The 26,259-nt window shown below is 42.6% G+C and overlaps 1 protein-coding gene across 2 annotated transcripts in view; it reads left to right on the forward strand.

Annotated features, from left to right (window-relative positions):
• Positions 1–26,259, forward strand: part of KHDRBS3 (KH RNA binding domain containing, signal transduction associated 3) — a 161,118-nt gene that overhangs the window by 113,408 nt on the left and 21,451 nt on the right. For both annotated transcript variants that reach the window (XR_006272353.1, XM_043483946.1), the window contains exon 7: positions 16,089–16,171. Coding sequence is in view for 1 of the 2 variants with exons in the window: in XM_043483946.1 (XP_043339881.1) it covers positions 16,089–16,171 (83 nt within the window). In the remaining variant the exon portion in view is untranslated. The remainder of the gene's footprint in view (positions 1–16,088; positions 16,172–26,259) is intronic.

A 26,259-nucleotide genomic window follows, 5' to 3' on the forward strand; every position in this document is an offset into this window, starting at 1 on the left:
AGAAGCAGTTTTTTCCCAAAATGACATTGATTCATTACTTATGTCCAAATAATTAAATAACTGACAAATAATTAGTATAACCCAGAATCTATTCAATGAGAACACTTTAACAATTCAAAATGTTGGTATCATTACACAAAAGGACCTGTTTGATGCTTCCTGGCAGAGTCCAATTTACATATGAATCTCTAAAGGGAGATCCATTTTGATGAATTGCTTTAGGTTCCACACACAAAGAAAACATAGAGTACAGAGGGCCCTCCATATCTGCAGGTTCAACCAACTACTAATGGAACATTTTTTTTTTAATTCCAGAAATTTCTAAAATTGAAGTAAAACTTGAATTTGCCACATGTAGGCAATTATTTAAATAGTATTTACATTGCATTAGGTATTATAAATAATCCAGAGATGATTTAAGGTACAAGGATGGGGTAGGTAGGTGTTACGCAGATATTGTACCATCTTATATAGGAGCTTGAGCACCTGTGGGTTTTGGATCCAAGGGGGTCCTGGAACCAGCTCCTCGTGGCTACTGAGGGCCGACTGTTCCCTGGACACTCAGTCTGGTCACTTTATTTATCGTCTCTGAAGTCCTGTGCATGTCTATCCTGTCCCCTGACATTTGCGGATGAGTAGCCACCCCTCTGACCCTCTGTAGGGTCCCTTCCTGTTTTCCTCTCCGCGGCGCCTACAGCTCGGTGGAGGCTGAGGTGCAGCCCCCAGAGCCCAGGTGAGGGAACCCAGCGCCCAGGATCGCGTGCTTCCGTCTTCACTCCCTGCGTTCTCACAGTAGACACAGCTCACTTCCCCATAAGTAACAGGTCACCTCCATCACAGCGGCTTCCGGGAAGACGCCGTCCTCCTGCATCACAGCTCGTGCTGTGACGACGTCCTCTCACAGAGCCCGCACCTTCCACACCTAGCAGTTAGCTGTCCATGTGTTTTCTCACGTCTGACTTCTCACAGACCTTAAATCTGTGTTACTCTTACTCCTACCACCTCACATATAGTAGTCCCTCAGTAAACGGTGGTTGTTGAGATGGATGGCCAGATGTGGCTGGATAGATGGACAGACAGACGATTGTCATCGCCTCCTCAGTCTCACCTTTGCTTGTGGTCCTGCCCTCCCTCTGGGTCCTTCCCTTAAGTAATGTGTTTTTCATATTACTTCTAGTCTGTACTTTCTGGCATCTAAAGCCTGATTGATACTACTGCTCGGCCATCCCTGGAGCGTGAGAACTAGTTTAGAAGTTTAGGAGGATAAAGTTGAGATTCTTCTGAGTGGTGTCTGAAGACTTTCTCGACAGCATCTTCAGCCTCTTAACTCCCTTTCCTTCCCACATTATCATTTTATTTCCATCGATCCCTCCATGGCAGTTCCTTAAACATAACAGGACTTGAACTGTGTGGCTTTGTACGTGCTCTTGGGTCTCTTCGAATGCCTTTTCTTGTTCTGTCCCTACCAGTTCTTGTTACTGTTTATTCTTCAGTCATGAAGCCTTCCTGGTCCTCATCAGGCATAGGCAGCAGCATCCTGGGTGCCCTGAAACCTGCCTCAGAGTCAACTTACTTGTCTTTGTCCCCGGTAGACTGGATTTCTTCAGGGCAGGGACTACATCATTTTTTAAAACATTAGTTTGCCCAGAGCCTATCATGACGTCTGATATTTTGGAGCTACTAAATAAACATGAGGTTGACTTTTACTAATGCCAACTACCTCTGTCATTCCATGTGTCATGCACACTGTTAAACATACTTCTATCATGAAGTCAATTGTAGCAAACATTTAATATGAACTAATAAATATGAAAGACAATGCAGTTTAATTAAAATACTATTATTCTGAGATGTAAAATACTCAGTTTCTAATCCTTTTTATTGTCTACATCACTATTTCTGTGTAAACTAACCTTTTTGGTTTCTTCATCTGCAAAATGCAGGTATTTTACCTATAAATCAGAAGGATGGACCAGATGCTGTTCTAACATCTTTTCCAACTTTAAAATTCTGTAATTGATTGTTTTCTGAAACTGACTTGCTTTCCACTGTCACCCTAAACATGTTCTTTTAATAAGAAACTGTATTTTCATCAAATGGAAATCTTGATACTGAAAAGAGGGTCATAGAATAAACAAAGCAAGCATTCTAATGAGAGAAACAAACTAAAGGTGAATGGCTATGAATCTTTCAAATTCTGAAACAAATTTTGAAAAATAATTTTAAAAATGAAATCTTTTTTCAAGTGCAAACTCACCTCTCAAGATGTATAAACTAAAATTGTCTTAGAAATTTTAATCATATAATTTTCCCCCTCATTTCATTATGATTGTGTCAGCCATCTATTCATAGGAGGTGTTTACCATTCACTAACATCCCTTGCTATCGTAATGTTGTGTGATCATTCTAAGCTTTTGAGCCTGAGCTGATGGGTTAATCACCTTTAAACATACGTACGGTGGAGCGTTCTCGATGAAGGTGTACGAGTTCATCAGACTATGAAAGCTCTTTCAGGTACTTGATATGCTCTGATTACCCAGCTGTATGATGTTTACTGAACAGAATGTGGAATTATCCGCAAACCACCCCATCTGGTGTGGGAGTGCCACCTTGAGCACGGTGTGGGGTGGCTGGCACACGGAGGGACTTGCGTGTGTGAGAGGAGGAGACGCAGGCTCCTCGAGGCTGCGGGGGTGTAGGGAGTAGCAGAACCAGTTCGCCTGAGCAGAGCGCCCGGCGCTCTTCCCTGAAGGCCCTCTGCTCAGGCCCTGTGTGCGGACGATCGGATGTGCGGCGGGGCACGCTGCTGCCCCCTCCCCACAGCACTACCCAGGCAGTAGGGAGGAAGGGCGTCCTGGCCTGCACTGTGCCAGGACAGGCACCCGTCCCATGGCCTGTGCGCTGGAAAGGGGGTGAGCTGAGATCGCATCCCAGGCTCCCTAACCCGGAGTCTGAAGCTTTTATCCATAGTGTTCTAACTTGTATAATGTCATGACTTAGAAAGAAGGAGGAAATAGATGAGGAAAGAGTAGAAGCGCCAGAACTGGCAGCCCAGTCACAACTGTGTCAGCACCTCCCTCGCCGTGGGCCTTCCAAGGCGGTGGCCGATCACAACTGTGTCAGCACCTCCCTCGCCGTGGGCCTTCCAAGGCGGTGGCCGATCACAACTGTGTCAGCACCTCCCTCGCCGTGGGCCTTCCAAGGCGGTGGCCGATCACAACTGTGTCAGCACCTCCCTCGCCGTGGGCCTTCCAAGGCGGTGGCCGATCACAACTGTGTCAGCACCTCCCTCGCCGTGGGCCTTCCAAGGCGGTGGCCGATCACAACTGTGTCAGCACCTCCCTCGCCGTGGGCCTTCCAAGGCGGTGGCCGATCACAACTGTGTCAGCACCTCCCTCGCCGTGGGCCTTCCAAGGCGGTGGCCGATCACAACTGTGTCAGCACCTCCCTCGCCGTGGGCCTTCCAAGGCGGTGGCCGATCACAACTGTGTCAGCACCTCCCTCGCCGTGGGCCTTCCAAGGCGGTGGCCGATCACAACTGTGTCAGCACCTCCCTCGCCGTGGCCTCCAAGGCGGTGCCGAGTCACAAACTGTGGTCAGCACCTCCCTCTGCCGTGGGCCTTCCAAGGCGATGGCCGATCCAACTGTGTCAGCACCCGTCCTCGCCGTGGGCCTTCCAAGGCGATGGCCGATCACAACTGCGTGTCAGCACCTTCCTCGCACGTGGGCCTTCCAGGCGGTGGCCGATTCACCAAACTGTGTCAGCACCTCGTCGCCGTGGGCCTTCAGCGATGGCCCGATCACAACTGCATGTCAGCACCTCCCATCCGTCCGTGGGCACTTCCAAGCCGATGGCCGATCACAACTGCATGTAGTCACCTCCACCATGGCCCTTCCAGCCGATGGCCTTTCCTCACTACTCTTGCAGAGATTCCCTGAGCTCTTGTGCTTCTCTGTGGACGGCATCAAAACTTTCATCTAGTCGAGTCACTGCTTTAATTTATTATTTGTTTTAGAAGGACAGCTGATGCAGATGGTCTATTCACTTGGAATCAGAGAAGTTAGAACTAGTACTTTTCTGTCTTCTAGTTTTCTGACTCCAGTAGAGCAGAAAACCAGATGTACTGTTCAACTTCTAAGTTTGATCGGAGAGAAAAGGGCTGCCATTGTTGGTATTTACAGATCGTTAGTGGGTGCTGGCCACTTACTCTATTCATTTTAGTCCTCAATTCACTCACGTGAATGTCTACTAGGCAGGTGAGAGAAGATAGGCTAATTTTTTCCTAATCACACTTCTAGTAGTGATAAAACCACACGCCCTTACTTCCTCACAAGCACGTTTCTCAGCTGTTTGCATGGATCTGTCATATCCGGAAAACACCACCATGAGTTAACACTTCCTAGTGGCATGCCACTGGTCTGGGCAGAGCTGGAATGTAAAGCCGGGCAGTCTGGCTTGAGAGCCTCACTCTTAGCCAAGACCCAGTGCTTCCTGGACAAGCCAGTTTCATCTAATTTAAAACTCTGTATTTGCAAACAGAGGAATTATCAAATGAAGGGGAAAATTATTTCATCACTTCAGACATACGGGTTGTTATATGAAACTTACTAGAGCAAGCAGTCCATGACTGAGTAATTTACTGGTGTCACTAGTTCTTCTGCAACTAGTATTTCCTCATGGGACTTCTTATGTTGGTTAACCTAACCCAGGTTTGAAGAGTCATAGAGACAGTTTGAATGGGAGAAACCTAAACTTTGTGTTGTACATGTAGGCCACCTTTTCTGCCTATTCTCTAGATCAGGCTCATTAAAGCTGTAGAAGAAACTTGTCTCCAGAAAACACTACACAGACAGTGTCCTTGTCTGTAAAATGGCACCACGGGGAACACTGTTTTTCCATCTGCCCAAAGAATAAACCCTTCTGAAGTATAGTCAATTAGGAACATCAGTGAAAGCCTTTAGGGAAAAACCAAATATATCTTTAAAATGTACATGTCATTTTTTAATATAGCTTTTGTTTAAAGACTCAGTGAAAGCATTCCTCATTCTTCTGAGAGCTCACCTGAAGTTTTAATTATGTGACTAGTCTGGGAGTTTGAGTACGATGAGAGTTCTACTGACGCAGATTTTCCCATTGCAGTGACTGCTGGTATAATTTTTTGACAGTTAACTAATCTCTAAACTGCTTCAATTATCTTGTTTTCCATAGCGAGAAATTTAATTAAAACAGTACAGATTGTGAAAAGGTTATTTATGAAAATGCATTTTAAATGTGAATTGAAAAGCCTAGGGACACCTTTTTATTTTAGATAAAAAGATGAAGGTTCTGTAATTTTTTTATCTCCATTTTACCAGAAGCAAGAATAAGTGCAGTGTGCAATTTACTTGAAATGTCTATCAGGTGCTTCACAAGTCTGTCTCTTTCCTAAACTGCTTGAAAAGTTGACCTATTTTAGAAATGCAAAACTTTAGAAAATAATTTCAGATTTTAAACTTCTGAATATGAAGGGATTTTGTTTTTCCTTCTCACTTTAAGCAAAAACAACCCCAGAAAAGTGCTTTGTTCATGAAGCAGAGGACTCTGAAATGACAGTGTCTCTGAGGCCTGGAAAGCAGATCCTGCCTCGCTAATGAGGAAGGTTATCTGAGCTAGCATGATGGATGCGTCCTAGCCCTCAGGTGGGTTAGTCCTGAGGCATTAGATTAGTCCTCTGTTACAATGAATTTCCTACAGGAACCTGCCATCTTAGTGTTATTGTTTCCTCGAGCCTTTAATCAGCTTGCGTAGAGCTCAGTCCTGCCTGCAAGTAGATCGTAGTCTACAGAGGACCCGTTGAAGCCTTCCACAATCCCCTGTATGCACCAGGGGCTCCCTCTCTATTATTTGGATCCATGTGTGTACATCCTAGTTAGGGTGCTCACCTTGGAGTGATAGGGTCACTCCTTTACTTGTCAGTTTTCCTGTTTTATTCTAAGCTGATGATAGGGCCATGCCTTTTTATCCACAGGCCCCGCATCGAGTGTGTAATCAGTGTTTGATTTCTTGACATGGAAACAAAGTACAGTGACTCTTCAGGATAAGAACACCTGCAGTTGACTTACATGAGTATTTAGGGGGACATCTAGAGATACCCTCATAGTGCGACATTATCTTGGGGATCCTCAGTATAGGGTCAGGCAATGTATCACAGTGGTTAAAAGCAAGGTCGGGAACCAGACTGACTAGTTTCAAATCCCTGCTGTGCCTTTAATTGCTGTGTGGCCTTCAGCAAGTTGCTTAACTACTTTATACCTCAATTACTGATCTGTAAATGGAAATATTAGTGCTTATCACATAGGACTTTTAGGAACTATTCAATGCTATTCACACCCACCAGGAAGATTACAGTTAAAACAATCAAGTGTTAACTGGAATGGGGTGCTGTAGGAATTCTTACCCACTGCTGTGGGAATGTCAGTCCATACAGCTGTGTTAGAAAAGGGTTTGGTGGTTTGGTACCACATGTTAAAGCTAAAAACAGGCCTTCTTCCCAAGGCACAGTGGTTCTGCTCTGGCAACCACAACAGAGACTCATAAGACTTATATAAAAGGTGTGTGGGCAAAACTTAAAAAGCATTTACAACTGGGCTGGATAAGGACGTGATAGTACAGTTATACAGGCAAGCTTTCAGGCCGCGAGAAGGAACCAGTGGTTGCTGCCTGCAGCCCAATGGACAGATCTCATGAGCATAAAGCTGGTTGAAAGAAACCAGGCACAGAGGGCTTGCCACTCTGATTCCATCTTTGTGAAGCTCAAGAGCAAGTAAACCTCACCAGTGGTATTGAAAGTCAGGATGGCATTCCTTCTGGGGGGAGGTAGTAACTGAGGATGTGCCCAAGGGGAGCGTCCGGGGGATGAGATGTTCCCTTCCTTGATCTGGGCGCTGGTTACACAGCTGTGCTCCCTGAGCTGTGCACCTGGGTTTTGTACCTTCCTATGACTTACATTATGCTTGAATAAAAAGTTGAAAACATGATCTGTTTGTGTATTAAAAACATTGTACTAGACAGACCAGATATTCTTGTTTATAACAGAACAGCACGTCTTTCATCAAGCAGATTTGTTCAAGCTGAACAAACCTTGAGCACAGCTGGTCCCTCTACCATTAGACCAGATGATAATCTGAAGGTGTCTGGGTGAGTCTACAAGCTGAGCAAGGAGTAATGGTAATGCTAACCTTATGAAATTCTGATAGGGATGTCTTCATTGTGTAGCAACCTCTGCACTGTGAATCAGGTGTACGTCTTGGTGGGCCAGGGGCCCTTTCCCCTTCCGCCATGGGATTGGAGGCCCCTGGGACCTCTCTCCTGGCCAGTCATGCCACGACCCGTGGGAGAGTGGGAGAACCCAAGTAAACCCTTCGCTACCAGTCAGTCACCATTCCGGAAGTGTTTACTGAAGTCTTCCTTGTGCCAGGCCCTGGGGACACTAGTAGACAAGGTCGGTGAAGCCCTGTTCTCAGGGAGACTGCATTTCTAGTGGATGATACAGGCAATAATCAAATACAGTGGGTGTTTGATAGGAATTGGGGTTCCTCGTCTGAATGGCAGAACACAGAAGATGACATGCATGATTATTTCCTTAGCTTTGTGGGGGTGGTACCAACAACCGCTGCTCCGCACGCTCTGGAGAGACGCGAGCCCGCCCCAGGCACAGCAGGCACTGTGGGCGCCGGGCCTCACTCTCTGGGGGAACCCTGGTTGAGAAGGCTGTGAGAGCATCTCCCCGTTCCTGAAGAGGCAGCTGAGAAGCTGAATTGGGCCTCAGAAGAAATCCAGAGTTTGAGAGGGTTAAGTAGTTGGAGTCCACGGCCCCCAAGTTTGGGTGTAGGAGGCTGATAAATCCCCTCAACTTTGAATGGGAACCCAGAAAAGCTGTCCTCCCAGAGGAAGGCTGCTTGTCATCACGGCCTGGTGTGGGGTGTGGTGAAGCTGGGACTGTGAGTCCTCCTGTCTTCCACCAAGAGCAAGTGTGATTCTCTCTAGAGAGAAACAGCAGTGTGGGCCTTCAGTTATTTCTCTTGTTCTTCATATATAATTGCAATTAATCAAAAATTATAGGCACGCAAGATGAGGAACCAGTAAAAACAGACCATAATAGATTCATATAACAGACACAAACTTTATGTTCTTTATAATCATGGAATTAAAAAGATAAACTTGATGATTTAAGCAGGCAACTGGAAAATATAGAAAACAAATACTCTAGAATTGAAAAATATAAAAAATAACGAAATGGTTTTAGTTTCAGGTTAGACACAGATAAGGGAAGAAATAGTGTATTGGAAGTTAAATCAATGAAACAAATCCAAACCTGGACAGCCCTGAAGATGGCATGAGGCACCAGAGCCCCCAGTGGCGCCTCACTGGAGGCCCCAAAGGCCCCCCGAGACGTGGCTCCCGCGCTTCCCTCCCTGGCTCAGCCCCCATGACCTTTCCCCCTGCTGTTCCTCCTGCTGGAAGTACCAGTAGCACCACCAGCAAAATCAAAAATCCGCATAAGCGGCTTCTCATTTCTTTTGCGTTTGTACACAGTCTTTTCTGTGAGGACTCCTGGCACCTCTCCGAGATCTCCAGCATCCCCGCTCTCTCCCTGTGTCCCTGAGGAATGAGGTGTGTCTGTTCCCCTCTGGAATGGAAGCTGCTTGAGGACAGAGGTGCTTGTTTTCTTCTGTTTGTTCAATACAGTATTCCTCAAGGGCTCAGAGCACTAGGCATTCAACAAATGCCAGCTTCCTGGGGAAAATGGAAAAACCGACATAAAAATCCTTACCAGAGGTACATAATGTGGGCTTAATAAAGTTGAGTTACCCCCTTTTCTTATCTTTGTGGGATTTTTGGTTTAATTTTCTGTTTACAGTTTGCTCTTTCCTTTGTGGAATTTCTAAGTTAACCTCTTTGTTATTTTCTGTATTATATTACATTGTATTCCTTGTCAAATCTAAATAAATCTAGCTCTATTTCAGTGAGAGACAAAACAGAGGAGGGAAGACATTCTATGAATAATTGATGGAGATCTGTTTTTAAAAGCTGTGGCCAGATGTGGATAGAATTACAACTACTCTTGGTCAGCTACTCTTTTATCTGAAAATCACAGTAGTAGTTAATACTCTTATTTGCAGAATGAAGATGTAGACATCACAGTTTAGACACTATTTTAAGAATTTATCACATTCACCAAAAGAAGGCTACCTGGGTAACTCTGATGTTTCTATGGCCTAATAGCTTGAGAGTGTTAATGGGAATTAGTCTTCAGTAAACTGGAACCAGGTTTATTGGGCAAGAGCTGTGCCAGACAGCCTTCATGTATATTTCTTGGGTTAGTTCCTCCCACAGCCGCTGGAAACAGCCAGGGGATGAATTAAGATTGCAAAATTGAGGTGGAAGGAGGGCAGGTGATTGCCCCAAAGCCACACAGCCAGATCAGAGGCAGAGCTGGAATCAGAACATGGGCGTCAGCCTCCAGAGACTGCGATGAAGGGGTTGTGTGAGTCTAGAAGCTGCGCAATGTATTCCTCACAGCCATAGATCAACACGTGTGGGTGCAGCCTGATTGTTGAATTAATGATGTCTTATTTAAATGATTATAGGGGACAGATTCTTATTTAGAGTTGTTATTAAAATTGTGATTTTGTCCTTAATTATAAAATAACTTGGCTATGTGATGTGTTCACGGTCATTGGTGATACTCAACAAGGATATTACTATTATTCAGAACCTCAGCAAAAATGAATTTTTCAAAAGACTATTCTTAGCTAATGTGTGTGTTTGATAAACTCAAAATAATCATAAGCCTAGATTTAAATAATCTTTTAACACTGTGTTTTACATATTTTGTTTATACATTTATACATTTGTGTTTTATACATTTATACATTTTGAAATGACCAGGTTTCACCCTAATTATAGTGAGGTGGTGGATAGTTAGGATAATTGTCTCCTTTTAAAAGGACCCAAAACCTAAACATTATTTTAAAATCACTCCTGTAAATTCTCTGTTTAAAATGCTTTTTCCCGTCTTAAATTTCATGCTTGATTTTACTTGTGACAGAAATAGAATCAAATAGGTCATGCTGTTTCCTTTATCCTAGAACATCTTTTCTCTTCAAAGCAAGATTTCTTGGTATCGGGTCATATGTCTGTGGTTTTCAGGTTGGGAATGGCAGATGAAGGATCTTTACTGGTGTTAGAACATGTTTTGCCTACTGTGGCCACCCTGACGCCTACCAAGTGTCCAGGTCACCCGGTCAGCTCCATTTAGACGTCTTCCTTATCAAAGATGAAAGTGCAGAAGTAGAGCTTGACAAATAAGTCTCTTGAATGCTACAAGAATGTTTATTAATATACTTTTATTTCTTTTCCATCTTTGTTCCCTCTTTTTTAAAAAAAAATTTATTTATTTACTTTCGGTTTTCTGGGTCTGTGTTGCTGCGCTTGGGCTTTCTCTAGTTGTGGCTAGTAGGGACTCCTCTCTGGTGGTGGCGTGCGGGCTTCTCCTTGCAGTCACTTCTCCTGTGTGGAGCACAGGCTTCAGGGCCCATGGGCTCAGTAGTTACAACTTTGAGCTCCTTCCTCATTTTAACCATTTGTTGATCCTTTGCTGGCTGACCGTTCCAGCTGTTCTCAGCCAATGATCTCATCTCTGTCTTGCAATAAAATAGCAGGTATCAACAAGAATCCACTCCACTCCCTCCCAGAAGCCACATCTATCCATATTCACACTCATTTTCCCTCCTTTTGTCTGTTACAATCTGCTTCATGCTTTCCGTGTATTTTTCAAGTCCTGTCCATTGAACAAATAATGCTTATAATGGAAGAAGCTACACCACCATGGACAAATCCAGCTGTGAAATCATCATGAAAGAAATCTTGTCAGAGTTGCATTTTTAACCTTTTTAAATCGTCAGTGTTAAATATGGAAGTCAATTATTCAGTGACCTAAAATTCAAATAAACTAACATTGTATTAGGGCTTCCCTGGTGGCTTAGATAGTAATGAGTCTGCCTACAACGTGGAAGACCCAGGTTCAGTCCCGGGTCGAGAAGGTCCCCTGATGAAGGGAATGGCAACCCACTCCAGTATTCTTGCCTGGAGAATCCTATGGACGGAGGAGCCTGGCGGGCTACAGTCCATGGGGTTGGAAAGAATCCGACATGACTGAGCAACTGACACACACACAGCCTTGTATTAATACTGTCTCAGAATAATTGAGCAGGGAATGAATGGCATAAGTAAGTTTAAAATAGTCTGTCACTTTACATTTCAGTTAAGAAAATTCCAGTCATTTATAGGAGCTTAAGGAATCTTGATTCTTTAAATAAGCATAGAATTCTGCATGGGTGAAGCCATATTCTTTTAAAGCTACTAACGGATTACTGAAGCAGCAGTAAGCTCTACATTTTGCCAAACCACATGCTCAAAGCAGTGACCTAGTTGCACATCCAGCCCTCCAGATTGACCCTTCCTCCTCCATGCCCACAGCATTTCCAGAGAGATTCCTGAGGTGCAGAATCTCTCTGGTGGTGGCATGAGGGCTTCTCCTTGAGGTTGCTTCTCCTGTGTGGAGCACAGGCTTTAGGGCCCACGGGCTCAGTAGTTACAACTTTGAGCTCCTTCCTCATTTTAACTATTTGTTGATCCTTTGCTGGCTGACCACTCCAGCTGTTCTCAGCCAATGATCTCATCTCTGTCTTGCAATAATATGGCAGGTATCAACAAGAATCCACTCCACTCCCTCCCAGAAGCCGCATTTATCCACATTCACACTCATTTTTCAAGGTACTCACCTGTACCTTGGCCACACAGGGTCTGTATATGGGCATCTCAGGCTCATTGTGCCCCGCTTGCATTTGCACCACCGCACGCCCACCCAACCCTGGACGAGAAGGGGTCTTATGCCTGTACCTCCGTTGTTTTGCACCTGCTGTTCATTCTGCCTGATTTTTAATAAATCTTCCCAGCTGCTTCTGCTTTTCTCTGCTTTCATCATTTCTGGGACACTTTCTTCCGCTTTGCCTTTTGGGCTGTTCTGTGTTAGCTCGATGCCTTCCTTTGCCGTAGCAGCTCACGTGTTGCCTGATGGTTCTGTCTTTAGTCACCTGTCATCTCTGTCAGAGTCCTCACCAGGCCAGGACACCCCTTCCCTCTCTGGTGTTCAACAGGAGTGCCAGCCACAGGGGAGGGGCTCAAGGGAGGTGGTGGTGTTGGGTTGTTGTTGTTTTTTATGTAGTAAAATTATTTTTTTTGTTGTTAAGAATGATAGTTGCTTTCTTAATTTCTGAATTTATTAATTCACAAGAATTGTAATATCTCATTTTGCTACTTATAACTAAAATCATTTCAGTTTTTGTTTTGTATTGTTGTTTGTTTGAATCTTATCTGCTTCAATCTTATCTTATATTTCTCCTCCTTGCATTGGTCATTGGAAGATCATAGTTATGTTAGCAACTCACTTTCAGCTACTGCAAGAGATGTTGTGGCTTTCCCGTATGTTCCAAGGATATTTTTGACGTTTATTCTTCCTCTGCCACTATTTAATGAGTATTCCTTTTATATTTATCTGTTTTCAAAAATTCTGAACACATACCTCTTCAATAAATACTCAATTCCTCCTTTGTGAAAAAACATTAAAAAATCTCAGGTGATCATGTACAAATTGTATAAGCCTACTTCTGTGTTCAAGCTGGTTTTAGAAAAGGCAGAGGAACCCGAGATCAAATTGCCAATATCTGCTGGATCATTGAAAAGCAAGAGAGTTCCAGAAAAACATCTATTTCTGCTTTATTGACTATGCCAAAGCCTTTGACTGTGTGGATCACAATAAACTGTGGAAAATTCTGAAAGAGATGGGAATACCAGACCACCTGACCTGCCTCTTGAGACACCTGTATGCAGGTCAGGAAGCAACAGTTAGAACTGGACATGGAACAACAGACTGGTTCCAAATAGGAAAAGGAGTACATCAAGGCTGTATATTGTCACCCTGCTTATTAACTTATATGCAGATTACATCATGAGAAATGCTGGGATGGAAGAAGCACAAGCCTGAATCAAGATTGCGGAAAATCAATAACGCCAGATAAGAATGCATGACAACCAACCCTTATGGCAGAAAGTGAAGAGGAAACCAAAAAAACCTCTTGAATGAAAGTGAAAGAGAGAGGTGAAAAAAGTTGGCCTAAAAGCACAACATCAAAAACTAAGATCTATGGCAATCTCGTCCCATCACTTCATGGGAAATGAAAGAACAGTGGGAATAAGTGCAGACTTTAATTTTTGGGCTCCAAAATTACTGCAGATGGTGATTGCAGCCATGAAAAAAAGACGCTTAACCTTGAAGGGAGACATTACTTTGCCAACGAAGGTCCGTCTAGTCAAGGCTTTGGTTTTTCCAGTGGTCATGTACGGATGTGAGAGTTTGGAACTGTGAAGAGAAAGTGAGCCACCACAAAAATTGATGCTTTTTGAACTGTTCGGTGTTGGAAAAGACTCTTAAGAAGACCCTTGGATTGCACAGGAGTACCCACCAGTCCATCCTAAAGCGAGATCAGTACCTGGGTGTTCCATTGGAAGGACTTGATGCTGAAGCTGAAAACTCCAATACTTTGGCCAACCTCATGCGAAGAATTGACTCATTGGAAAAGACCCTGATGCTGGGAGGGATTGGGGGCAGGAGGAGAAGGGGACGACAGAGGATGAGATGGCTGGATGGCATCACCGACTCGATGGACATGAGTTGGAGTATAACTCCGGGAGTTGGTGATGGACAGGAAGGCCTGGAGTGCTGCGATTCATGGGGTCACAAAGAGTCAGACACTACTGAGCGACTGAACTGAACTGACTCCTACAACGACATTGTCATCCGTTTGAATTAATATTTGTCTCACACAATTAAATGCATTATACTTTAACTTGCTATTTAGATAGTTTTGCTTTTCTAAATTAAATAAATTGAGGTATGGTATTTCGATGCTTCTTCAAAGAGAATAACCAAGGTCATCACTTTCAAAATCTTGTCTAAAATCAGTGACAATACAACACAGAAGCCCATCTGTCTCCAAATCTTTTCTCTTACCCCTTGATCACATTTCTCCACTCCAAGAGATCTGTGGTAATCATTAAATTGATTATCATTGATAATACTGATGTTCCAGAAATAGTTAGATTATATCCTGGCTCTTTTAAATGTTAACTAAATATCAGTAAATGCAAAGTCACTGTAATTGATTACCCCCAGAAACTTAGAAGTCAGTTGTAGAGCAGGATTCACACTTTCATGGATATAAATGTCATCGAGCAGCATATGTAATTTGATCTTACAGAATGATCATTTCTCTGGACCTTTTTCACTTCGAAAATAGCTTTGAAATAACCATCGTGCACTTATTATCACATCTGCATAGTGTCCTCAGAATGTCCCCGTAGAACCAGGAGGATGACTTTAACTCTTGTTGCATTGTCTTTCTGTTGAGCTATGACCGTTCTTCATCAGTTCATCTATTCTGGATGCTCGACCATTATCAGATGTGTGATTTGCAAATATTTTCTCCCACACTGTGGATTGTCTTCACTTTCTTCCTAATGTTGTTTGACAGAGAAGTTTTTAATTTTGATGGAGTCCATTTTATCTGCATTTTTTGCGTTGTTTTGCTTTTGTTAGCATGTCTAAGAAACTAATAACTAAGATGACAAAGACTAACTGCTCTTGAACCTCGCTAGTGAAATTTTCATTTGAGTTATACTTTGTACTTCAAGAATTTCTTTGGATTCTTTTCTGTATTAATATTCTCTGTTTTGGTGAGGCATTGTTCTCATACCCTTCGTTAGTTTTTTCCATGCAGGCTATCTTTTCATTCCTTGAATACACTTCAGATAACTGATCTATGTCTAGTAAGTGCACTGTCTCTGTTTCTGCAGGGACAGTTTCTATTGACTACTTTTTCCCTTGTTTACAGACTATACTTTTTCATTTCTCTGTACATTGCATATTTTTGTTTGTTTAAAACTGGACATTTAATAAATAATATTTCCATGTGGGAATCAAATTCTTCACATTTTGGGCTGGGACTTTTCCAAATTTATATTGTAAAGTCAGTATTTATCCTTCATTGCCATGGAAGTATCTTTTCTGTTAGTGTAGTGCTTAGTTGATGACTGGACAGAGATTTTATCAAATGCTTAGAAGCTAAGTCCCTCATCTTTGCCAAGAGCCTGTGAGTACATGTTGGAGTATGTCTTCAACACTCAGCCAGTCAGTTTGCAACTAACTCTGGCTTAGCCTTGACTTTCCTTCTTACACTGAACCTCAAGGTCATCCAGAGGAGAGCGCTCAGGACCTTCTCAGGTCTGTCCTAGGCAGCTGTATGACACGGTACCTAATTCCAGAACTACTAATTTCCAGCTTTGCAAAGCCCAAATGGATCTCGCATTCCTCTACTTTTCCTTGTAGCTTGTTGTTTGCACCAGTTTTCCTCCACACCTCAAGCAGCTGAGATCATAAACAGTTGCCCCTAGTTATTTTCTCAGATTTTCTCAGGGAGAAGGCTTTGTGCACTGGATGAGCTCCAAGTGGGGTCCGATAAAGACAGTCCTCTGGGAATGGGGTTTGAAAAGCGCTCCACCCTGCCCGCCCCTGCCAGTGGCCTCAGGTCTGCTGCTTTCCTGCTTGATTGATTGGGGCCCCTACAGAGCTAGGGTGAGAGATGGGAATAGAACAGGTTAAAACATCAGAGCTCACCGTTCTTTCCAAGATGCAGCCAATTTTTTAAAAATAAATGCTCCCTAGATCTCTGTAAGCCTGTGGTTAATTTCCAGAGTTCTAAAAATGTTCATTCTGACAGTTTTTGCCAGTTTCTCTTTGCTTTTCAGAGGGAATTTTTGGAGGTTCTTACTCTGTCATTTTCACTGATGTCACTTTTATATTTTTCTTTACATTATAATTAGATATAGAGTTCAGTGGTAGCTGAATTAATAAAGATTCACTGAAAGTGGAATGCTTCTTTCTTTCCAGAAACTTCTCTGAACTTTTTGTCCTTCTGTTGTATTTTAGGACTATGATGACGGATATGGCACTGCTTATGATGAACAGAGTTATGATTCCTATGATAACAGCTATAGCGCCCCAACCCAAAGGTAAGCGTCACTCTTTCTGAACAGACCCCGCAGCAGACACTTGTGCTGTCCACATTTTATATCCTCTCGGAATAGGATGACGATTGGCCGGTGAGGGTGACCTGACTTGGCCTTTGTTTTGTTTTAATTGGGGAAACTGTCTGTCCTACCATCTAGCATGTATTGCACTCAAATTTACTGTAGTGCTAAAGCAATGCGTCTTGGAAAATGTGAAACTTTTATTTTCTCTAAAAATGTAGTTTAAGCATTCGGTGTATTCTAAGGAAGAACGTGTGTGCCAGGTCTGTGGCTCTCGAGTCCAGAGGCTCCAAATTATCTTAGAAACATGTGACTTTCCTGCTTCGTCAGTGCAGGGAATGGGAGTGACGGAAGTTTTGTTCAGTGTTCATAAATCATTTCTGCTTCTTAGCAATAGTGCTCTTGTTTTCTAACAACTTCAGATTCCTGTTTGTGAAAACTGAGCTAGTTCTGATTAGTTTTCTGAAAAACTGTTTACTTAGAAACGAGTGTTATCAGAGGGGAAACACAGCTTTATAGTCATGGCATAGTAGACCCTGATGTTCATTAGTGTATGAAACCTGTGTGTTCTGTTCAGAATCTTTTCCTAAATCCCGAGAAACCTCTTGCTTTATGCTTAAAATTCTAAGTGGAAAAAAAAGATAGACATACACAAGCCAAAATGCTGGCTGTATGAAGCATAAACTTCAATAACTATGGACTACATGGGTTTTTTGATGAAGCATAAATTCACTCTTGAACTCATGTGGGGCAAGGCAAGCTTTAAGCAGATCTGCACTTGGGTCCTGAGGTGGGCAGGGATGTACTTTCTTCTCATTTTGTTCATGCCGGGTTTTTCTCCACTATGGTGTGTCACAGATTAGTAGCCTTTAAACTTTGACTCCCAGCTCGTCTCATTTCCAGGAAGCCTTGTGCATGGTGTTTGTATTCTTGAAGGTGTGGGCACACCTGGAGAGACTTGCACACAGTAAACAGCAGACTAGACTTTATGTGTTTCTTCTCAGTGTTCTGGCAATTTTATGAAGTATGAGGGGCTGTTCCCATTATATAGATGAAGAAAAGAAGCGCAGAGCATAAGTTTAAGTAATTAGTCAAAAATCATACATGGAGTACAATCCTTTACTCACATGTCTTGTGTAATCTGAACGGCAACACGGGAGTTAACACTGTCATACGGATGATGAAACCGAGGTTGAGAGAAGTAAATAGCTAATGCAGAGTGTGAAGCTGACTTGGAGAGCTTGAGGTCTGCCCATATTAAACTGTGATAACATAGTAATAGATTGATCACAGGCATTCATTCCTGTGGTCATTTATTCAGCCAGTATGTATTAAATGTCCACTACATGTTTTAAACGTAAGCACTGTGCTCAATGTTGGATTACAAAGATTATTGAGACAGAGACCCTCTCCTTGGAAAGTTCACAGACTAGAATGAAATACAAATATTTAAAAGCAATGTGATATGGTAACCACATGAGAGTTTGAGAGAAAATAGGGCTAAGAAGACAATGCTGGAGTCTGATTGGGAACACGGGGGGCATTTCACTGAGAGAGTGAAGGGCTAGTAGGGGTCACGAAGGTACGGACACCGAAGGACATCGCCCAAAGCCAAGCACGGCATGGAGCGTGTTGTCTGGGCTCGATGGCGTGACGCAAGGGAGAGGAGACGGGAGGGGGGTGACCGCATCCTCCCAGGCTTGGGGCACAGGCTCCAGACCGTCGGCAGCGCTAGGGAGCCACCGATGAGGTGCAGGCTAGGGAGTGGTGTGTTCACACTTGGGTTTGGGGAATTAACCAGAAGGCCGTGTAGAGGCCAGGTTCATGGTGAGCCTGGAGGCAGAAACCAGTTAGGTGGCACCTTATAAATTATAAGCCCTTTAAACTTCAGGGAAGACTCACTTAAAAGGAACATCTTACTGATAGCCCAGCCACCTTCTTGGGCATGATCTTTTCAGTGCTGCAACTCATCTCACCTGAAGGACTGCAGAGAATTGTGTGAGAATTGCACGTGCTGGCAAATGCAGAAATCACTGTTGGTCAGGTACTCTGAATATTCATTTAACCCTCATAACCTATGAAATAGGCATCAGTCCTTTTAAAGAAAGAAGACTGGTTTATAAAAATTAGGTAAACTTGCCTAAGATCATGCATCTTACAAGCTAAGGGGCCCAACTTTGCACCTCAGTCTGTCTGTCTTTCTCTTCAGCAATTACTCTAAGTCTTGATGAAGCAACTGCGTTACGGAATAGGATGAAGAAGTGTTTCCAGGAGCTGTGTTAATTTGCTAGAGTTACCACAACAAAATGCTACAGACTATTTTAAACAACAGACACTTATTTTCTCGGGGTCATAGAGCCTAGAAGTCCAAGATGAGGGTGTTGGCAGGTCTGGTCTCTTCTGAGGCTCCCTCCTGGACGTGCAGCTGGTACTGGCATGCTGGTCCTCACACAGTCTGTCCTCTGTGGGCACGCATCCCTGCTCCCTCCTTGTACCAGATTTCCTCTCTTACAGTGACACCAGTCAGACTGACCGAGGGCCCACAGACGCCTCCTTTGACTTCATCACCTCTTTAAAGGTCCTGTGTCTAAACACACATTATAGGTACTGGGGTAGGGCTTCGAGTTATGATTCTGGGTGGACAGGTCAGTTCATAATATGTACATATTGTAACATTGGCTTAAGTACAACACTGTATGCCTTGGAATTAGAAATCTAGCCTAAGCCAGTTAGAGCAAATTTTGAAATCATCTCCCAAATTGAATAGTGGGTACTGACCAGTGAATCTTCATTTTCATTGTCAGTACTGAAGGTTGGCCATGTGCTTGGTGTACTGGACCGTGGGCTTCACAGAGACTCTGCTCACTGTGCCCTGAAGTACTACAGAATTCAAGTCTAAGCATGTCATTCCTTGCAAGCAGGTTCAGAGAGGTTGACTCACTTGTCTTAACTCACAGCGTTGAGCAGTGGTAGATCCACACTGACCCCAAGCATTCTCTTTGGTACTCTGCTCCATCATCTTTCAACTCGCCTTTTGTCACGGTTTTGACTTCAGTTGCTTAAATATGTTGATATTTCCCATATGCGTGCATGCCCAGTCACTCAGTCATGTCTGACTCCTTTGTGACTCCATGGACTATAGGTCCACCAGGCTCCTCTGTCCATGGGATTATCCCAGCAAGAATACTGGAGAGGGGTGCCATTTCCTCCTCCAGGGCATCTTCCCAACCCAGGGATTGAAGATCGAACCCAGGTCTACTGTGTCTCCCACACTGGCAGGAGGATTCTTCACTTTCATCAAACCTGAGAATTTCATTTATTTTCATGCCAGTGTTGCAGGCTAAAACTAGATGTCTACATTTCATGTGCTGTAATCATTTTATCACACTTTTGTTGCAGGGAAAAAGTTTCTCTCAGGAGGTTTACAAATTAGGAATTTTCTCTATCAATTTTCAGATACCTTGTATGAAAATTAGCGTACAAATGAGAGTCCCTACAGAGTTCTAGAAGATTCAGCGTAGTTCAGCCACGTTTCCCATCGACGTTTGTAATGACCTCGTACTGCAGTGTAAGACAAGCGTTGTTTACCTGACTTCACACACTTAATGAGCAACAAGCTGTCACCCATTCCTGTGAAGAGAAATATGAACTGTTCTTTACAATGTTAGAATTATTATAATATACATCGGCATAAAAATAGTTACTGATTCATCCCTGTGGGCGCACGGCCCTGGAGTAGCTGTGAGGAGTAAAGGAGCGGGTGATAAATGGCCTCAGCGCTCAACCTGCACCTACCCTGGCGTGACCGGGGCCTTCTCAACTAAGCGGGATTAGTTTTCATTTGATGTCTTATTTATCATTCTAACAACAGTCACAATTTTACAGCATGATGACTGTAGTTAGTAATATAGTATTGAGTTTGGGAAATTTGCTAAGAGAGTAAATTTCAGATGCTCTCATCACACACACCAAAAGGTAACTATGTGATGAGATCTGTTAGTTACCTTGACTGTATTCAAGTTTCAGAATATTTTAGTCTGTGTTTCTGAATATTTGCAAATTCTCTAAAAAATATTTGATTCCTCTAATGATCAATTGTAAAGAAAGTGGAACAAAAAGGGTTTCCAAAAAGTGCTAATAACCCCCTAAGCATAAGTGGATGACTATGTAGTAACAGTTTTATTTTCTGGCAGGTTTAATGTTGACGTACTAATTTCCCATAGCAGCTTGTGGTTTGATGGTACTTTTACATACTTATTTCATTTCATCCTCCACAATCTCTGTGATTTTCCTGAAAACAGAAGTACTGAAAAAAATTAGACATAAGAGCTGCTAGTTTGGGAGAATCTATTAAGTCTTGCACTCAGCCGTCTATGTCCTTTATATGCGTTACCTCCAGTTTTCACAATGGCCCTACCTGCTGAGTTTTTCCATGTATAGAAGTTGAAGATGTGATGTTTAGCACCTTTCCCAAGAATACACTGCTGAAGAGTACTTAAGCTTAGGTTTTTGTCTGTCTCTGAAAACCATTATCCAGCTAAGAAAAAATTTTAGAATACAAAATTATTGACTTGTTTTTATGACAAAACAACACCTAAGCGCTTTTATCCAAATAGGCAGAGTAATGGAGGCTGTCAAGAAGCTCCACGTATTCTAGCTGTGTTTTCAGACGCCAGTTGCAAGGAGAACAATGAGCCAGAAGTTAATGCTGCCGTCTGCCCTGCTCTCTAGTTTGCTGTGCTCCTCTTGGCAGCTTTAGCATTATATGTGCAGTAATGTCTTCTCAGGAGCTGACTTGAGAGGTGTGAATATAATTTGCGATTTTCACCTTGGAAATGATGACCTATTGTTCAGCTTAGGATGTAGCATTTCAACATCAGTAAAATCAGTGTATTTGAAGATAGTGCTGTGTTGTTTCAGGGTTGGCTGTTTTGGACTTTTAAAAACAGTAATGGTTTGGCCTGGATTAACCACGCCTTGCAGAAGTTTTGTGAAATATGTTTTCGCCTGGCCCAGGGTTTGACTGCTTGCCGCATGAGTGCTGAAGGAATCTCTTCAGCAGAAACTGAGCAGTGTGACGACTGACGGCAAACTTCTCACCCAGTAGTGTGAGGACACCAGCCCAGTGTGTGCAGTAAAGCTGAGAGTGCATTCTCAGTCAAGGACCCCATGATAAGGAAAAAAGGAGGCAAGGTTATAGTAAAAATGAAGTTGCAGCCTAAAAGGGAAAAGGAACAGTCTAAGAGCCAGAGTTGCAACATGTACTAGTATTGCTGTTAATTATGTGCATTGACCTCTACTGCAGTGTTGGTTGTCTCAGGGTGAATGTGTTTGTGCACCCACACATGTATCCCCTCTGATCTTAATTTTAACTTTTTAACTTTAAAAGTTAGATATTCTCACCCCCTTTTCTTGAGAACATTGAGACACAAGGAGAGGTTTAGTAAGTGGCCCGAGTCACTTGCTTAGTGACAATGCTGATCTCAAGCCATTTTCTTTCCATCATAGTGTTTCTCAGAGAAGCACACCTATCACTGGTGTTTCACAGCATGGTTTCAGGTGGCACATGGGTAGACACTCTTAGTTTTAATGATTAGATTTTAGTTATTGGGAAAGTATAGTTGCCGTATCAACTACATGATTTTATGAATAGTATTGCTAAAAATTATAGTAAATTTACTTAAGTTAAAATAAAACCTATAATACAGAGAATAACATTAAGTCACTCACAGGATGAGTAGTGGACGTAGATGGCAGACGTCCTGAAAGTGGTCCATGAAGGACTGATGTTAGGCAGACACTGCCCATAGCACTTTTTTTTTCAAGATTCATTAACGCATTTTCAAGGAATGAGATATCTATTGAATACTTATCAAGTATTAACTAGTACATTAAATGCTGTCATGTCTATCATTTTATTTAATTCCCAAGAACATCTGTAAGATTGTTAGTCTTACAAAGGAAACTAATGTTCTGAGAACTTGAGCTTGACCCGTCACAAAACTATGAGTAGCAGTCAGGCCTCATATCCAGTTCTCTTTAAGATCAAGCCCACATTCTTTTGCTTAACCTGAAAGCAACTAAGGGAAAAAAAGTCCCTCTGTATGTAGAAAATGCCAGAACTGTGAAGTGGCCGCGTGGAGTCTTCACGCGTGAGCTCCGCGGCAGGATGGAAGCAGCAGCGGGGCTCAGGCGTGCTAATGGCAGTGAATCAAGTGCCGCCGCCCGTGCAGTCTTTCATGTTCTTGAGAACACGTGAGATTGATCACCGAGGCTGTGGGGGAATGGTGGTGTGTGAAAACAGAGTCCACCGGGGAGATGTACTACATCATTTGGATTTAGCACTGCCATCTGCTTAATAGCCTCGAGAAGACGACAGCAGTGCTCATGATCAGCCGCTCAGAGCACTGACAGATGCTGCTGCGCGGGAACGTGCCCGGGAAGCGTCCTCACCACAGTGTAGGCTACACAGCGGGCTCGTTGGCCATCACGCCACCAGCCTTACACCTTCACTCCCGGCTTTAAGGTCTGTAGGTAGAGATCTACTCGGTGAATCTCCCATATTTTCTTTCCCCATGTTTCATATGTTCTTAAAATGGGTTTTATTAGTTTTAGAATAATTTTCCTTACAAATTCTGCCCTCTTTTTAATGAAAGAAGTTGGTAGCCCTTTTTGTATTTCTTGACTCTTGAAATGAGTCACATGGTTTTGTTAAACCGACTGGAGGGCTCTGAAACCACTCAGACCTTGATTTGAATCCACTGTGTCGCTTCCTCAGCTGTAGGATTATGGCCAAGCTACTTCTTCAAGTCTTCATTTTTCATTTGTAAAATGATGGCAAGAATATTTGACTTGTGAGATTGTAATTAAATGAGATAGGGAAAGCAGTATACAGAGCAAAAGTTTAGTAAACTTGCAAAGATGACATGTACCAGGAGCCACACAGTGTTCTCAGCACTTTTCAGCCTTATAAGTAGGTTATTACTGTTACCTCACTTCATAGATGAGGAAATTGAGGCCCAGAGATTATAGAACTTCCCTAGGTTGTTGCAGAGTAAGTGCTGGGCTGGCACTGAGCCCTCCGCTGTACTGTGTCTCTGGGTAATTTGTCCTCATCAGTTTAGTTGTCCCATCTAGAAGCTTGTGTAACCTTTTCCTGAGGAGAACTGCAGTCAATAAAATCTCAACAAAGAAACAAAATCATCCATGCCACTTTGATTCCCCATTTGTGAAACAAAAACTTATGGACAGCCTCATTTAATGTAGCTTGTCTAGAGTCCTAAGATGTTTGGAAGCATAGACTTGAGGTCACAGCTTGAAGTTCCTTGTGAGGAATGATTTACAGTAGAGAATGTCAGTGCATGAATTTTTCAGAATCTAGTCAAACCTCATTTACTGGGCTTATAGCTTTAGAAGCAGAAGTAATTCATATACCATGCGGGTTCTGTTTTCCCTTTTATTTGACATCATAAAGGGATGTGTTCTTCTGGAATTATGAGTGTCCATCAGGATCCTTGAAAGTGTTTGTAACCTTTGACCCAGTGTTTACACAATAAGTGCCTAAACTTAGTATACAGCGAGTGTTCAACAGTGTAAGGGCTTCCCTGGTGGCTCAGGCGGTAAAGAATATGTCTGCAATGCAGGAGACTCAGGTTTGATCCCTGGTTCAGGAAGATTCCCCTGGGTAGGGAATGGCAACCCACTCCAGTATTCTTGCCTGGCTAATTCCATGGACAGAGAGGAGACTGGTGGGCTACAGTCCCTGGGGTCACAAGAGTTGGATATGACTAACACTTAACACAATGTAACACTTAACACAGTATAAATATATTTAACTATTTAAAAAGAATAAGCAGTTTCTGTCAAAGTCCAGGGAAAGAAATACATTTTAGATATGGGAAAAAAAAACCTATGCATGTCAACTTGGCCAAAGTAATGTAGATAAAACAGCACCTCAGTTGAGGCAGAATCGAGACTTGGTGAGTGGGAGTGAAGGGGAGGAGTCTGTCGAGCTCTGTGGCTCTCTGACAGTGGAACTGGGGTCAGGTCATGCCCCTGTGCTTCAGCTTGCTCATCTGTATGATGGACGTGATGGTTGCAGTGACCACCTCTTAGGTTGTTGTCATGTTAAGTGAGTTGATACACGGAAAGCACCTGGCACTTTGTGAATGATCTCATTAGCTATTATTAAAATTCTATAATTTTTTTTTCGTCTAAAAGCCATAGGGCTAAGTATCTTAGACTCAGGACTTTTGAATTTTAGAAAATGGTATTTTGCATGTTACATGTTCTACAACTCATTGCAGGGGGGTATTTGGGAGAGGGCATCTATTTGTGGTTCTCCAGGACAGTGATTGCCCATTGGGTTATCTGAAGTTACCAAGGAGGATGGAAAGCATGTATGGCAAATTGAAGAACAAGGGGATTTGAAGGGGGGTGTATTCAGCCTTGGCAGTTTGTAATCCTACCAAGTATGGTTAGTGCCAGCAATTAATTTTTAAATAGTATAGCTCGAAGGATTAATACAGGACTCTCCCATCTATTAGCAGCCATTGCATTAACAGGACCTCTCTTGATCTGGCCCTGATTTTTCTCTAACCTCATGTCAAGTCACCCATTCACCTAGTCTAACCTTATATTGAATTGTTCAGTCATGATTCATTTATAATTTGCTCAGTCACAGATGAAATAGATCTCAAAGCATACATTATGTGAATAAACTTGATTTTGTCAAATTCTTAATGGCTCCTTCAGTAATTTTCACTTACAGTTTTTAAAGACATTGTGGTTATTTGGCATATTTCTGTAAAAATTGCTTGTAGTGTTTTTAGACTTTTCCCCATTGGTACAAACAGGATAATTTCCTTTTTTTACATTTTAGTCCTTGCCAAATGGGTTGCAGCAGAGCAGAGGTTCCTTGACTCAGTCGTTACTTCATCCAGCAGGCCTTCTTAATAAACTGTCTGCCTCTGACATCCCCTTCTGTGTTCACAGAGCACTCAGCCAGCCTTCTGTGTTTCTGGAATATGGCATGCTTGCTTCTGGTCATCACTCATACCTGCTGGACTTGAGAATCTCTCTCCTGTTTATACAGAGAGGCCCTTGGTGGCAGAAACCCTTTTCTATTTGTCCTTTAATCCCCAGCACCTAGTATAGTACCAGCCAGGAAAGGGACCTGTATGGGTTTTTCATTTCAGTTGGTAACATTCAGGAATCCTACATCTGTTCTAAAAGTACCTTTATTGGAAACACGGTAAGACGTCTGATACCTCTGAATGTCTAATGTGGAACTGCAGGTAGCCCTCCCTCAACTTGGGCTGAATGGAAGAGCCCTTTGTACAGCCTTTAAAAAAAATAAATAAAAGGAGATTCCCAAGGCAATCTCTTGTTTATTATTTTTAATCTGAGTTGTGAGATAGCACAGCTATCTGAAACTTTCAAAATACAGCTAATTTTTATGAGCAGCCAAGGTTGAAAACTGCTTTTCTTGTCTAGTAAGCACTATGATGAATAAGATATTCTACGTTCAGTGCTTTTCAAAGTATCATGCAGATACTTGCTAAATAGATATTTATTTCCCAAAGAAATAAATTATTGGCATGTCTTTCATTCATTCATTCAGCAAACAACTATTGAGTACCTACTCTGTGCCAGCAACTGTCCCAGGTGCTTGATAAGTACCAGTGAACAAAAAGGGATAAAGAATGTGCCCGATAGAGTTTAAGTTCTAGTGGTGGTCATGTTTAGCTAGTGGCCTTCATGTTTAGCTTCTTTGAGAAGATGATTTAAGACTTGAAGGAGGTAAAAGTTTGCCTAAGGATGTATCTGTGGGAACACAGTAATCCGTGCAAAAATCCTCAAATAAAAGGGAGTGTGTCTTATGTATTCTGAAATCCTTAAAGTTACAGTTTTCTTCCATTCATATTTATTTATTTATTTATTTTGTTTGTTTGTTTGTTTTTCCATTTATTTTTATTAGTTGGAGGCTAATTACTTTACAATATTGTAGTGGTTTTTGTCATACATTGACATGAATCAGCCATGGATTTACATGTATTCCCCATCCCGAT

The sequence above is a fragment of the Cervus canadensis genome, chromosome 12, assembly GCF_019320065.1.
Source record: "Cervus canadensis isolate Bull #8, Minnesota chromosome 12, ASM1932006v1, whole genome shotgun sequence".
Classification (NCBI taxonomy): domain Eukaryota; kingdom Metazoa; phylum Chordata; class Mammalia; order Artiodactyla; family Cervidae; genus Cervus; species Cervus canadensis.